At 39.9% G+C, this 14,105-nt stretch overlaps 1 protein-coding gene across 1 annotated transcript in view; it reads right to left on the reverse strand.

Annotated features, from left to right (window-relative positions):
- Positions 1-2,036: 2,036 nt before the first annotated feature.
- LOC149828489 (DNAse I-like superfamily protein) overlaps positions 2,037-14,105 on the reverse strand; it is a 133,827-nt gene continuing 121,758 nt past the window's right edge. Inside the window, exon 16 of the mRNA XM_090016865.1 lies at positions 2,037-2,342. Within this exon, the coding sequence (XP_089872991.1) occupies positions 2,271-2,342 (72 nt within the window). The 3' untranslated portion in view covers positions 2,037-2,270. The remainder of the gene's footprint in view (positions 2,343-14,105) is intronic.

Below are 14,105 nucleotides of genomic sequence, written 5' to 3' on the forward strand. Positions count from 1 at the left end.
TATCCAAGTTTTACAAAGGAAGCAACCTCGTTTTTTCACACCGAATTGGTCAGAACTCAAGTGATTTCTTAGTTTTTGTACAGAATTAGATCCGGCAACGATATTACTAACCGGCATTGCACATCATAAACTGTTTTAAGCTGCCATGCACAATAAAAGTGAAAGATTTAAGAATGGCGCTGAAGGGTGACTTTTCTCACTGTTTCTTTCTTTCTTCTTTTCTTTTTTTTGTGTTAATGACATGGAACCAACCAAGATCAAGCCTTAATTGGCCCCACTCTGTAGGCTGTAGCGGTCAACCCTGAGATTGGACTGGCCCTACGGCGCTAGTCCTTTATGTCTTCTGTGTACATTTTTCACTTAAGGTGTGATTATATAATGAATGGAAATGACATCGGGCTTGCCCTTCTCCAAGCCACATTTTGAGAGCCAGCAAAAGAGACAGCACCTCTCTCTAGAGGGAACAACTTTGCTTTCTATCCAAAGTCCAAAGGCAGCCTTAAAAGAAAGCAGCAAGTTTGCCTTCACAGTTTTTGCTTAAATCTAGCTGGCACTTTTTCAAATTTTTCTATTAGTATGTTTGAAAACCCATTATTAAGATCCCTTGGTTAACATTGTTCCATGAGCAACTCGTTGGTTTTATTGTCACTGTGATATCACTAGATTTTGATTATATAATACCTAAAGTGCCAAAAAATTTGTAGGTAAGCCTGCAAATCAATGAAATATGACCAAGATCCTGAATTTCAAAATTTGCTTTTCAGCTTGGACACACTTAAATCTTGTAGGTCGGAAAATGCACCACGTAGATCTCAAATTACAGGGTGCTTTCGATGGTGCCACAAAATTCTCCAAGAGAAGTTTTCCAGTTTCACGTCGACCCACCACTTGACATCAAATGTGCCTAAAACCCTTTCCACCTTTTGAGTAAAACTCCTATGAAAGAAACCGTTAATAAATCTAAATTCTAAACACAATTAAGAAGTAGAAATTATGGTCCAGAAAATGATATGAATGATCTGGGGGCATTCTAGAAGCTTTGGTGGATTTTTTGTTTATGACAAGGGACCCACATGAAGGAGCCTGAAATGGCCGAACCATGTAGTGATAAATCCCAGGAAAGTGGATCAATCCCACAGTCCTGCTTCGTGCCTGTCACTGTATGTCATGAACTCCAGAGCCTCGGGATATATCGATGCCTACCCTAGCCAACTGAGCTGTGGGTTTTGGGTAATTGTGCATGTAGATTAGGGTTGTATCTGCTGTTATTGCCATTTAAACATTTTTCCTTTTATTCCTTAAATTAAGAACCATTTCCAGGTCCAGATCCATCTGGTTCCACCACTAGAACCAAGATGGGGTCAAAGGTCTGACCAACTCTGACCTAGGCCCAAAAGTATAAGATTTACTCATTTTATTTTATGATTTTATGTAACACCGCAGGGGTTTTCCTCGCTTCGGTGAGGGCGTCATAAAAAAAATATCTTATTTAAGCTTTTTTTTCTTTTAAAATTTGTCATCAATTACATTTCAATTTCAATTTCAATTTACTTTCATTATTTAATGTTTCTAATTATAACAATTTAAAATTATTGTTTTATGCATACACATAAGTACACACATCTTTGTATGTATACAGCTGTGCCTCCATGTCCTAATTACTGAAAATTATCGAATCATACAGAGCAAATCCACATCATCATGTCCGGTGCCCACATCTATATCCGTGTGACAGGTGGTATGTAATAACCTAAAAAGTCACGTGGTATCATGCTGGAGAAACTTTTTCCTTTTTACTTGTAATAGACCCTTCTATTTGTTTCTTTAATTCTCAAAGATATATTCCTCGCATGTGATGGACGGTGATGCAACGGTAAAGTGATGAAGCTGACCAACAGGGGCTCAGCGTGGCAGGAGCAGTTAGTGCACGTCACCTTGTGTTGGGACGTTGCAAGTACCAATCCCTATAGTATAGTTGTATAACTGGTAGGGGTCTGTCTAACCCCAGCTTTCTCTGTCGAAAAAAAAAGTGCTGAAGCTGTCATGGAAACGCTGATTCACCTCAGGGCCAGTGTAATTTCCATGAACACAGGTGTCTATCCGCTAAAATGAGCCACTCATTCATTTGTTGATTAGGTATGTCTTACCGCAGATGAATGTCTATGCTCGCACCAATGATACAACAGGAAATCTGCTCCTTAGTTGGATGCCAGGTGAAAAAACAATATAATCAACATAATATACACAAATGTGAGGCAGCAGAATCTTCATTAATCTTCAGTGATTGATGTATCTGTAAAAGCCAATTGACAAGCTAAAGCGAGATGATCGCTTCCCCATTTCTGCAACAAAAAACATTAAAGCAGCTGTATGCATTTAACTAAAAACATCTAATCAAATGCAGTTGATGCTTCAAAAGAAAACTGTAGGTTGTGAAAATACACAAGAATCAGAACAAGAATAAGTTGTATGCATTTAATACAAGTTAATTATCAAAAGCAGCGCAAGTCCTACACTTCAAGAGATGCTTATAAGTCCACCATACACGAACTGAAATATTTCCATTACAGCAAAACACAAAGCTCAGAATTACTCTAGTCTCATAAAGCTTCTGACAGTGTCTAGAACCAACATTGTTTTATAACTAGCCACTGATTCTTTTGTGCCACTCAAGATATTCCGTCCAGGTTTAGTACTCAACATCATTAGTCTAAAAAATTTCATATCTTATTAACAAATCATATACACGATGGTCTAGGCTCCAATCTATAAGATCATAAGAGAAAATGGGTAAGTTCCCATTACATATGCGGGTTGTACAGAAGTGAGGCATATAACCCAAGTACCCAATCGAAAAGGTCAAGAAGATTTTGAACAAAAACATTAACTCATCTATGAATGGAATCTATACTAGGCCAAAACATCATCTTCTGCTTTAGAAAGGGAAACCTGGTCCCTAATGGATTTCTGAAGAATACCCTGGCAGAAAATGGAAACATTGACGATGATTCTGATAGTTTGGATCCAGTAAAACTTAAATTTCTTGCTAAACTCAGTTGTAGGTATGTTTTTGAAGAAACCCAAATTGAATGCTATGAAGTAGAGTGAACATATTAAATAAAGTTTCGTTTTTCTAAGTTGGGGAAGTGGTTGCTGAAATCTTACGGACATTTAAGTTGAGAAAAACATCCTATATTGCTCCTGTTGAAGACAGGTGGTTTTAAGTGACGTTCTTTTATATTTAATGCTATTTGTAATTTTGCCTTTATTATGGACTTGGCTGTAATGATTTCTTTAAGCCTCTCTCTATTTAACATAGAGAGAGGCCCTAATAACAAGTATCGAGTCCTCTCTTCCTGTGCAGCCGTCTCTCTCTCTCTCTCTCTCTCTCTCTCTCTCTCTCTCTCTCTCTCTCTCTCTCTATATATATATATATATATATATATATATATATATATATATATATATATCTATCTATCTATCTATCTATCTATCTATCTATCTATCTAGGGTTCAGTGCATCTTCTACATAGTATCAGAGTGTAGCCGATCGTGATCGTGGGAGCATGATCGAGTGTGATCAAAGCATAGTCGATCGTGGAAGTTTTCTCGATCGTGATCAAACTTCTATCTAATGAAACTATTTCTCCAATCAGGTCAGCGATTAAAAAAAATTTTAAGATCTGATGAAAGATCTGGGCGTGCTGCTGGTCGTGGATGCTTGCTGTGGGTTTGGTAGCTTCTTGGGGTTTTTTTTCGTGACTGCCTGTTGCCGAGTTTCTTCTTCGCTGTGAGTTCCTGCCGTGGTTCTTTGTTGCCGAGTCTTATTTCATTCTAGGTTGACTCTGCTGTAAGTGTTGACGAATGTTGGTTATTTCATTCCCTGGTGAGTCTGCGGTTGATGTTGGTGATTCTGCATATGTTTGGGCCCTGTTTTTTCGTGATTTCATGGCGTGAGACCTTGATATCGTGGACATGGGTACAGTTTGCACTGAACCACGTTAGCTCCTGTGTGTTAATCTATTTGCTTTCTGATCTGCCGTGAATGTGTGAAAGATATCAGTGCTTCTATCCTGATATTTCAGCCGTGAATGTGTTAATCTATCAATGTTTTGATTTCAGCCATGATACCCTAATATTTGGGCCCTGAGTTTTTTTTTTGTATCGTGAGTTCATGTTGCGACTTCCTAGTTTTTGAAGAAACAACAATCAAACAAGTAGTGGTGTTGCTTGTAATTGAAAAATGACTGATTGTCGAGCTGTATATGTCCGAGGAGCAGCCCATGTTATGAACCAGGTTCTGCGTATGCAAAGTTATGTTGGTCGTGATTCACTGACGTGCTGAAAAAAAAATTTATGGTCGTGGTACACACGTGTTTCCCTGAATTGATTGGAGTCTGTCTAGTTTTTTTTTGTTTGCTGAACCAGAAGTATGGCGAAAGGTGATTCAAAATTGGAAAATATTGGAGAATATAAAGCTTTTGCCAATCTATTTTCGTACGGCTCGTCTGTAAGGTTAAATGAAACTAACTATGCTAGGTGGTCCAGAACATTTATGATGTCAGTATCTGGACATCGTAGAAAACATGTCTTGTTGGAAGACGAACCCAATGAAAAGGTGGGAAAATATGTTACCTGGAATGAAGATAATGACATAGTTATGTCATGGATTATGAATAGTGTCGAACCTCATATTGCAAATGGTTTAATTTACTATAATACAGCAAGACAGATGTGGGACAATCTTCGATATACGTACTCACAAGAGACTAATGTGAGTCGTATCCTGCAAGTTGAACAGGAAATATATAATTTACAGCAGGGAGATCAAACCTTGCCCAGTACTATGCCTCCGTAAAAGCTGCCTTTGAAAGACTTTATGCTCACAGACCTCTTTGTTGTTCGAAACAAAAGGATCATCAAGAACAAACTATGGTTGCTCGGTTTCTTATAGGTTTATCTTCAGAATTCTCTGTTGCAAAAGTCCAAATGTTGACTGGTTCAGTGTTGAGGCATATAATCGTCTGAGTAGACTTGCGATCTCTCTTCCACATTCTCAGCCTGTGACTCAGTCATCTGCTTTAGTTGTCTCATCTGGTTATGGGCGTGGAAATTTTCAGAACATCATAGGACGAGGTCGCGGACGAGGTGTGGGAGGCAGAGGAAAACTTCAATGTACATTTTATGGAAAATCTGGACATTTAGAAGATCGTTGCTGAGATAAACATGGCCGGCCAACCCCCTCTTCATCAAAGTCATATGCTCCTAAAGCAAATGTTATTACTCTCGAGGCAACAAAGGCACAGGAAAATATCTCTGCAAATGAAAGTAGTATCACCCTTAGTCGTACGGAATATGATGAGCTGATAGCTCTTCGACCTTTGAGTTCCACCCCTCCTGTAGCTGGTGTTGCCTATTCAACCGGAAATCATCTTCATCTGATTGATAGTAAGTGGGTTATTGACTCTGGTGCATCCAAACATTTGTGTGGAAATTCACGTGTTTTTTCAGATCTAAAGGATATTAAGGCTCAGCTTGGAGTCTCATTAGCCGATGGGAGCTCCTCCCCGGTTGTTGGTCAGGGAAATATTTCTATATCCTCCTCATTACAGTTGAAAAATGCTCTTCATGCTCCAAACTTTCCTCAAAGTTTACTCTCTGTTAGTTGCCTTATAAAAGAACAAAACTGTAGAGTAATATTTGATCCAATGGGTTGTCATTTTCAGGATTTGCTGACGGGGAAGAAGATTGGTGGAGGCTATGAAGAAAATGGAATTTACTACCTACATCATCCAATGGGTATTGTTCATCCTGCATTGGAACATTCATTCAATCCTGTTCAGTGGCATCGTCGTCTTGGTCATCCTTCATTGTCAAAGCTTCGGTCGGTCTTTCCTCAGATTCCTTCCACCACATCATTTCAGTGTGAAGCATGTCAGCTGGGCAAGCATCATCGAAGTTCATTCCCTTCGAGTGAGAGTCAGTCTAGTAATAAAGTCTTTCAACTTCTTCATGCAGATGTATGGGGTCCTAGTAAGATTCCTACTAGGACTCAGTGTCGATATTATCTAGTTATTGTTGATGATTTCTCTAAGTTGTCATGGGTGTTTTTAATAAAGGAACGATCTGAAGTTCCAAGTATTCTCCAATCTTTAATTCTTGAAATAAAAACTCAGTTTGAATCTATTGTCAAGATTGTTCGCACTGATAATGCTCTCGAGTTTAAATCAAAAGGTCTGTTACAATTTTACCAAGATAATGGCATCCAACCCCAAACTTCATGTGCCTATTCATCTCAACAAAATGGGGTGGTTGAGCGAAAACATCGTCACCTGCTTGATGTTGCCAGGACCATTATGATTCAATCCAATGTTCCTGCGTTATACTGGGGTGATGCGACTACAACTGCTTGCTATATGATCAACTGCATACCTTCATCTTTTGTGGGTGATCAAATTCCAATTCATATCCTAAAACCCAATACCCTCCTCTTCTCCCTCTCGCCCAAAGTATTTGGATGTATTTGTTTTGTACACAAACTTGGCCCTGACCATGATAAATTAGCTGCTCAAGCTACAAAATGCATATTTATAGGTTATCCCAAAAATCAAAAGGGATATCGATGTTATGATCCTACTTCTCGCCGAGAGTATGTCAGTGCGGATGTCTCTTTCTTGGAATCCACTCCATATTACTCTAGTACTGGTTCCCCGCTGCAGGTTGATCCAGTTGAGTCTTGTTCATTACCTATACCTCCTTTTCCTTTGGAATCCGTACCCTCATTCCCGAACCAACCTTCATCCTCTTCCAGATTTCATAATCCTCAATTGGTATATGTGCGTAGAGATCCACCTCCGCAAGTGCCTTCATCTTCTTCTTCCCCTGAGGTAAGTTCTACTGACAATAGTAATCTTCATGATGCTGATAACAGGCCTATTGCTCTACGAAAGGGGACACGACAATGTACCTTATATCCCATATCTCATTTTGTCTCTAATGCCAGAATTGGAAATCAGATGAAATCTTTTATTTCAGCCTTATCTGCTGAAACTATTCCTCTGAACTATCAGCAGGCAGAGCTTGATACTCGCTGGAAGTTGGCTATGCAAGAAGAAATGGATGCTTTAATATCTCAGCATACTGAAAAGAAGTCATCGTCATATTCATTATGTATATCTGACCCGATCCATTTAAGTAATGGATCGGGTCCAGACCCAGTTCATGTATAATGTGTAGTTAATACTTTGTCAAAGGGTATTTTCGTACCCTAATATTTTACACCTTTATTATTAATACAATGAGAGGGCAGTCACGACTGACTGAACCCCCTTTTCTCTGAAATCTCTCTCTCTCTCTCTTCCCCCTCTCTCACTATCGATAACAGGGTTTCCCTTTTCACATGGTATCAAAGCCCAAATCTGGGAGTGAATCGCAGCGTGAATCTGCGTGGAGCATGGATCAATCAGCATCAGCATCTGCGTGGAGCGTGGATCCATCAGCGTCAGCAGCGTGAATCTATCATCTGCGTGGAGCGTGGATCAATCAGCATCAGCATCTGCGTGGAGCGTGGATCCATCAGCGTCAGCAGCGTGAATCTATCAGCCGTGACTCTTTGGCAGCGTGAATCTGTGTGAATCAAAGACCCAGCGTGAACTTAGTGAATCTGTGGATACGTGAATCTGCGTGAGCCCAAATCTGGGAGTGAATCGCAGCGTGAATCTGCGTGGAGCGGCTCTATCAGCCGTGAATCACGTGAATCTATGTGAGAATCACGTGAATCTGTGTGAAAATCGCAGTGTGGATCCATCAGCGTGCTTCTATCAGCAAAACCTGGATACGTTATTAAATCAGGTTCCACTTTCCTTGTAAAAAAAAAAAAAAATCGATCCTATTTCTGTTTTTCCCTGCATTTAATCTGTGTTTCCTTTTTCTGTTTTCCGTGCTACCTGCTAATCACTGTTAATCTGCCTTTCTTGATCTGTGGTTTTCTTTAATATCTGATAATCACTTTTTCCGTGCTATTCACTGTCAATCTGTGTTTCCTTTTTTCTGTTTTCACTGCTACCTGCTGTTTTTTCCTTTGCATTTAATCTGTGTTTTCCTTTTTTCTGTGTTGAGCTGTAAAGAGAGTTGCCTGCTGAGTATCACCTATTAGCAGCCATCTGTTTTCCCTTATCTAAATTTTTTTTTCTGGTTTCGTTGGTTCTGTCAGCCGAGTACTCTGACTGGTCAAGAGTTCTGTCATCATTGCTGTCCTAAAGTTTTCTATTAGCCAAGCAGTGTTCTGTTAGCCTAGCCCTCTGGTTTTTGTTTTTCATACTTAAGTGTCAGTTCAAACATATTCATCCAATGGATTTTACTCACGGGCAATCATGCCTGTCCTCAAGTTTTCTCGGTCAACTAGTCTCTGAAAAACTGAATAACTGCAATTTCTTAACCTGGAAAAGACAGATCATTCCGTTTATAAAGAGTCAGGACCTCTCTGGTCATCTGGATGGATCAATCCCACAACCTCTAGAATTCCTTTCGCAAGAAAAGGCGGACGATAAAGGAGAACAATCTGTTGTTCTTCACAAGAATCCAGAATATGTTGCCTGGATGAAGAGGGATCAATCGCTAGTGGCATACATCACTTCAACCCTCTCACAGGAGGTCCTTATTGCTCTTCCTGATGATTGTTCGGCAAAGGAACTGTGGGATACGCTAGTTCAGACATATTCACAAATTTCTTAGGCAAGAATTATGTTTCTTAAGCGAGAATTTCAAATGCTGAAGAAAGATTCCATGTCTATTATGGAATACCTGAATAAAATGAAAAGCATCACAGATCAGTTGGCTGTTGTTGGGTGCCTTGTCAGTGAAAAAGATAAAGTACAACAAACCTTGAGTGGATTGGGGCCAGACTATCATGTTATGACGACAACCTTACTATGTTTACCAGAACTTCCAAGGTTTGAAGATCTTCGTGCGAAATTATTGCAATATGAGATGAATCTGAGAGGTCCCTCTGAAGTCTCTCATGGGAATTCCGGAACACAAGATGTGCTGGCTATGGGAATGAGTTATGGTCGAGGACGAGGAAGTTCTTTTCGAGGAAGAGGAGGCCAAGGGAGAAATAACTATGGAGGTCGTGGCATACTTCCAACACCCAATATCCAGGGACAAAGACCCATTCTCACCTGTTTCCTATGCAACAAGAAAGGGCACATTAAAACAAATTGTTGGTTTAATCCTCAAAACAAAGGGAAAGCTCCACAAGCAGAGGCTAGGAAGGATGGAGAAGTAAAAGAGTTGTTGTTGGCAGCCTTGGCAGGATTGAATATGAAGCAAAATGACAAAGGAATTTGGTATGTCGACTCCGGAGCAGCTACCCATGTTACAGGTGATGTAGGTAAACTCTTGACTCTTACACCTTATGTTGGAAAGAATAGCATAGTCACAGGAGATGGATCCCATCATACCATCTCACATACTGGAAATACCATTATACACATGTCAAAGTCCTCTCTTAAACTTCCAAGTGTCATCCATGCTCCTAATATTCAAAAGAATATTGTTTCTGTCTCAAAACTTGTTGATGATGCTAATGCTTCAGTTGAATTTACTCCCTCTTCTGTTTATGTCAAGGATCTTCGCACGAGGAGGACATTCGCTGAAGGAAAACGATGGGGCAACATGTACGTCTTTCAAGAAGATCCTTCCTCCATTCATTCCAACTATTCATCCTTGAAGCCTCACCAACGTCAAGCTTTTGATTCTGATTTTATATTTACTGTTTCTGAAAGTAATAAGCCAAGACTTTGGCATAGTCGTCTTGGCCATTGTGGTCGCCATTTCATTGAAAAACTTGTCATGAATAATCTTATTCCTAAGTCCAGTCTAAGTTCAGAAGTCGTTGATACAAAATGTTCTAGTTGTCATCTATGTAAGAGTCATGTTTTACCTTTTGCTTCCATCAATAAAAGAGCTTCAAGACCATTTGAGGTCATTTGTTCAGATGTCTGGGGTCCTGCTCCAATTACTTCTTTTTCTGGCAGTAAATACTATCTTATTTTCATTGATAGTTACTCACGTTATACTTGGATATTTTTTATGAAGCACAAATCAGAAGTCTTTGGATTGTTCCAGAAATTTCACTCTTTTGTTCAAAATCATTTCTCTACCAACATTCTTAATTTCCAGTGTGATGGAGGAGGTGAATTTCTCTCGAGTGATTTTGTTAATTTTCTTCAACATAATGGGATAAAGAGAAGAGTGTCTTGCCCTCATAGACCTCAACAAAATGGGATTGCTGAGAGAAAGCATCGACATATTGTTGAGACTGCAATGAGCATGATGCACGGGAGCAATCTCCCCGTATCATTATGGACTGAGGCCTTTCACTCCACAGTTCATGTGATAAATTGATTGCCTATGAGTATCTTAGAAAATAAGTCACCATACTTCTCTCTTTTTGGCATACAACCTGACTATCATGAATTACGTGTGTTTGGGTCTGTTTGTTATGTACACATTGATAGCTCACTCAGGCACAAGTTCCAAGATAAGGCTTTAAAATGAAGGTTTATCGGATATGCAGAAGATTACAAAGGGTACATGTGTTATGATCCCCTGAGTAAGCGTGTCAAAATATCAAGGAATGTTATTTTCGATGAAATGAACTTTGCTGATCAGGATACTAATTCAACTATGGGAGATACTGATAACTCAAGCTCCAACATTAAGATATACTATCCATGGTTAAATTCAGAACTCTTCTCCAATGGTAAAGTAGACTGTCCAGAAAATTGCAGTCAGAAGGAGCTACATGAGGATTCAGCCAATGAGACTCAAACGGAGGAAACTATCACATATGACTTGGAGCCAACAAGGTATAAGGGTATTGTGTACACCCGGCGAGAGAAAGAGCCCTCATTCATTCCTTGTACGAATACGAATCCATCTGGATCATCCGTTTCGCAGCAAATGGATATCAGAAGATCTTCACGGATTCGACATCCGCTTGACAGGTGGGTAAGTTATAAAAAATTTTCATTGGATTTTCAATTATTCTTGACATCCATAAGTAAAGAGGATGAACCTCTCATGTTCTATCAAGCTGCGAGATCTAGAAGATGGGTAGAAGCAATGAATGAAGAAATGGAGGCCTTACATGAATGTGGGACATGAGAGATTGTGCCTAGACCACTGAACAGAAATGTTGTTGGGTCAAAATGGGTGTACAAGATAAAATATAAACCAGATGGGAGCATCGAAAGGTACAAGGCTCGACTTGTAGCCAAGGGATTCACACAAGAGGAAGGCCAAGACTTTGATGAAACTTTTAGTCCTGTAGTTAAGATGGGGACCATTCGCATTGTGTTGAGTCTAGCCATTAAACATGGATGGGCATTGAGCCAGCTGGATGTTAAAAATGTTTTTCTGCACGGGGATTTAAAAGAAGAAGTCTACATGGAACAACCCACTGGATATGCAGAACGAGACGCCAAAAAATATGTATGCAAATTAAAGAGAGCACTCTATGATCTAAAACAAGCTTCTCGTTCCTGGTTCGACAGTTTTTCTCTAGAAATACAACGACATGGCTTCTCTCGGTCTCTTTTGGACCACTCATTATTTATTCACAATGAACAAGGAGTTACTACTCTTCTGTTGATATATGTAGATGACATCATCATCACGGGGAATTGTAAAAGTCACATTAAGCAGGTGAAGAAGTTATTAAATCAGAGATTTAAAATGAAAGATTTGGGAGAGCTGCGATATTTTCTTGGGGTAGAAGTTGATAACAAAAATGATACACTTACCCTTACCCAACACAAATATACGTTGGACATTCTCGGCAGAGCAGGTATGACAGATTGTAAGCCGTTAACAACTCCAAGTGTCATTCATCAGAAATTGAGTTCACAAGAAGGGGATGTATATGGAGATCCCACTAAGTATCGCAGTTTAGTTGGCATGTTGCAATACCTGACTTTTACTAGACCTGACATAGTATATTCGGTTAATCAGGTATCCCAGTTTATGCATGAACCTCGTGTTTCACATATGGAGGCAGTCAAACGTATACTTCGCTACCTAAAGGGTACAGTGGGTGATGGATTGGTATACAAAAGCAAGGAAGAAGTAGATCCAGGCGGGGGCCATGAGATTGTCACTTATGCTGATGCTGATTGGGCGGGTGATCCAGACGAACGGCGATCAGTATCCGGTTATTGTAGCTTCATTGGGCCAAACTTGGTATCCTGGAGCAGTAGAAAACAAAAGGCAGTTGCTAGATCAAGCACTGAGGCTGAATACAGATCGATGGCCACTGCCACGGCCGAGTGTACATGGATAAGACATCTCCTGACAGAAATGGGAGAACCGATTGCTCGGTCACTATTGTTGTGTGACAATCAAAGTGCCATCAACATGTCATTCAATCCCATTCACCATAGTCGAGCAAAGCACATTGAAATAGATCAACATTTTATTAGGAAAAAGGTTGAAGACAAAGAGATTGAGCCTATGTATGTGCCAACTGAAGAACAAGTTGTTGATATCCTCACTAAAGGGTTAACAAAGGATAGATTTTGGTTTCTGAAGAACAAGTTGTTCATGGTCCAACACCATGCACAACTTGAGGGAGGCTGAAAAGAAGTCATCGTCATATTCATTATGTATATCTGACCCGATCCATTTAAGTAATGGATCGGGTCCAGACCCAGTTCATGTATAATGTGTAGTTAATACTTTGTCAAAGGGTATTTTCGTACCCTAATATTTTACACCTTTATTATTAATACAATGAGAGAGCAGTCACGACTGACTGAACCCCCTTTTCTCTGAAATCTCTCTCTCTCTCTCTCTCTTCCCCCTCTCTCACTGTCGATAACAGGGTTTCCCTTTTCACACATACATGGGATCTAGTTGATTCCCCAGCAGATGCCGACATTGTTGGATGTAAATGGGTATATACCATAAAGTACAAATCTGATGGTTCTATTGAAAGGTACAAGGCCATATTAATTGCAAAAGGGTATACTTAGACAAATGGTATTGATTTCTTTGAAACTTTTTCTCCTGTTGCACGGATGTGTACCATTCGTCTTGTTCTCTCAGTAGCTGTTCAGCATGATTGGAACTTGTACCAATTAGATGTGAAAAATGCATTTCTATATGGGGATTTATCTGAGACCGTTTACATGCAACAACCTCCAGGATTCGCGGTTGAGGGGGAGTGTCAGAAGGTGTGTAGATTGAAAAAGGCGATTTATGGCTTGAAACGAAGTCCTCGTGCATGGTTTCAAAAGTTGTTTGAAGTGATGTCACGCTTTGGCTTTAATAGGTCAGCAGCAGATCATACACTATTTATAAAGAAAACTAGCTCTGGCATAGTTGTTATGGTGGTATATGTGGATGACATCATTCTTACAGGAGATGATGTGAAAGCTATTGAAGCCACAAAGGCTCATCTTCAAAAACACTTTGTTACAAAAGACCTTGGTTCACTCAGGTATTTTCTGGGTATAGAAGTTGTCAGGAGCCGTGAAGGGATGGTTTTGTCTCAACGAAAGTATGTTCTTGACTTATTAAAGGAAACGGGAATGTTGGGAGCTAAACCAGCAAATATTCCCATGGACCATAAAGTTCAGTTGTTTGAAGAAGGGTCAAAACTGGTTGATAGTAAAAGCTATTGCTCCCTAGTAGGGAAGCTATTGTATGTAACTGTGACCAGGCCGGATATTGCTTTAGCAGTAAGCAAAGTTAGCCAGTTTATGGACAAGCCAACTGAGGTACACTGGAATGCAGCTATTATGATTCTCAGATATCTAAAATCTTCACCTGGAAAGGGGTTATTGTTCAGGAAAGGTGGAACTCTGAAGATAGTGGCCTATTCTGATGCTGACTATGCAGGATCTGCAGTGGATAGAAAATCTACCACAGGATTCTGTGTGTTTCTGGGAGACAACTTGATCTCTTGGAGAAGTAAGAAACAAAATGTGGTTTCTAGGTCGAGTGCAGAATCAGAATATCGGGCTATGGCCCAAACAGCTGCTGAATTGATGTGGGTTCGTACTGTTCTTCATGATCTTCAGGTGAAGGTTTCCTCTCCCATG

This window comes from Nuphar pumila, chromosome 9 (genome assembly GCF_984573655.1).
Source record: "Nuphar pumila chromosome 9, dmNupPumi1.hap1.1, whole genome shotgun sequence".
NCBI lineage: Eukaryota > Viridiplantae > Streptophyta > Magnoliopsida > Nymphaeales > Nymphaeaceae > Nuphar > Nuphar pumila.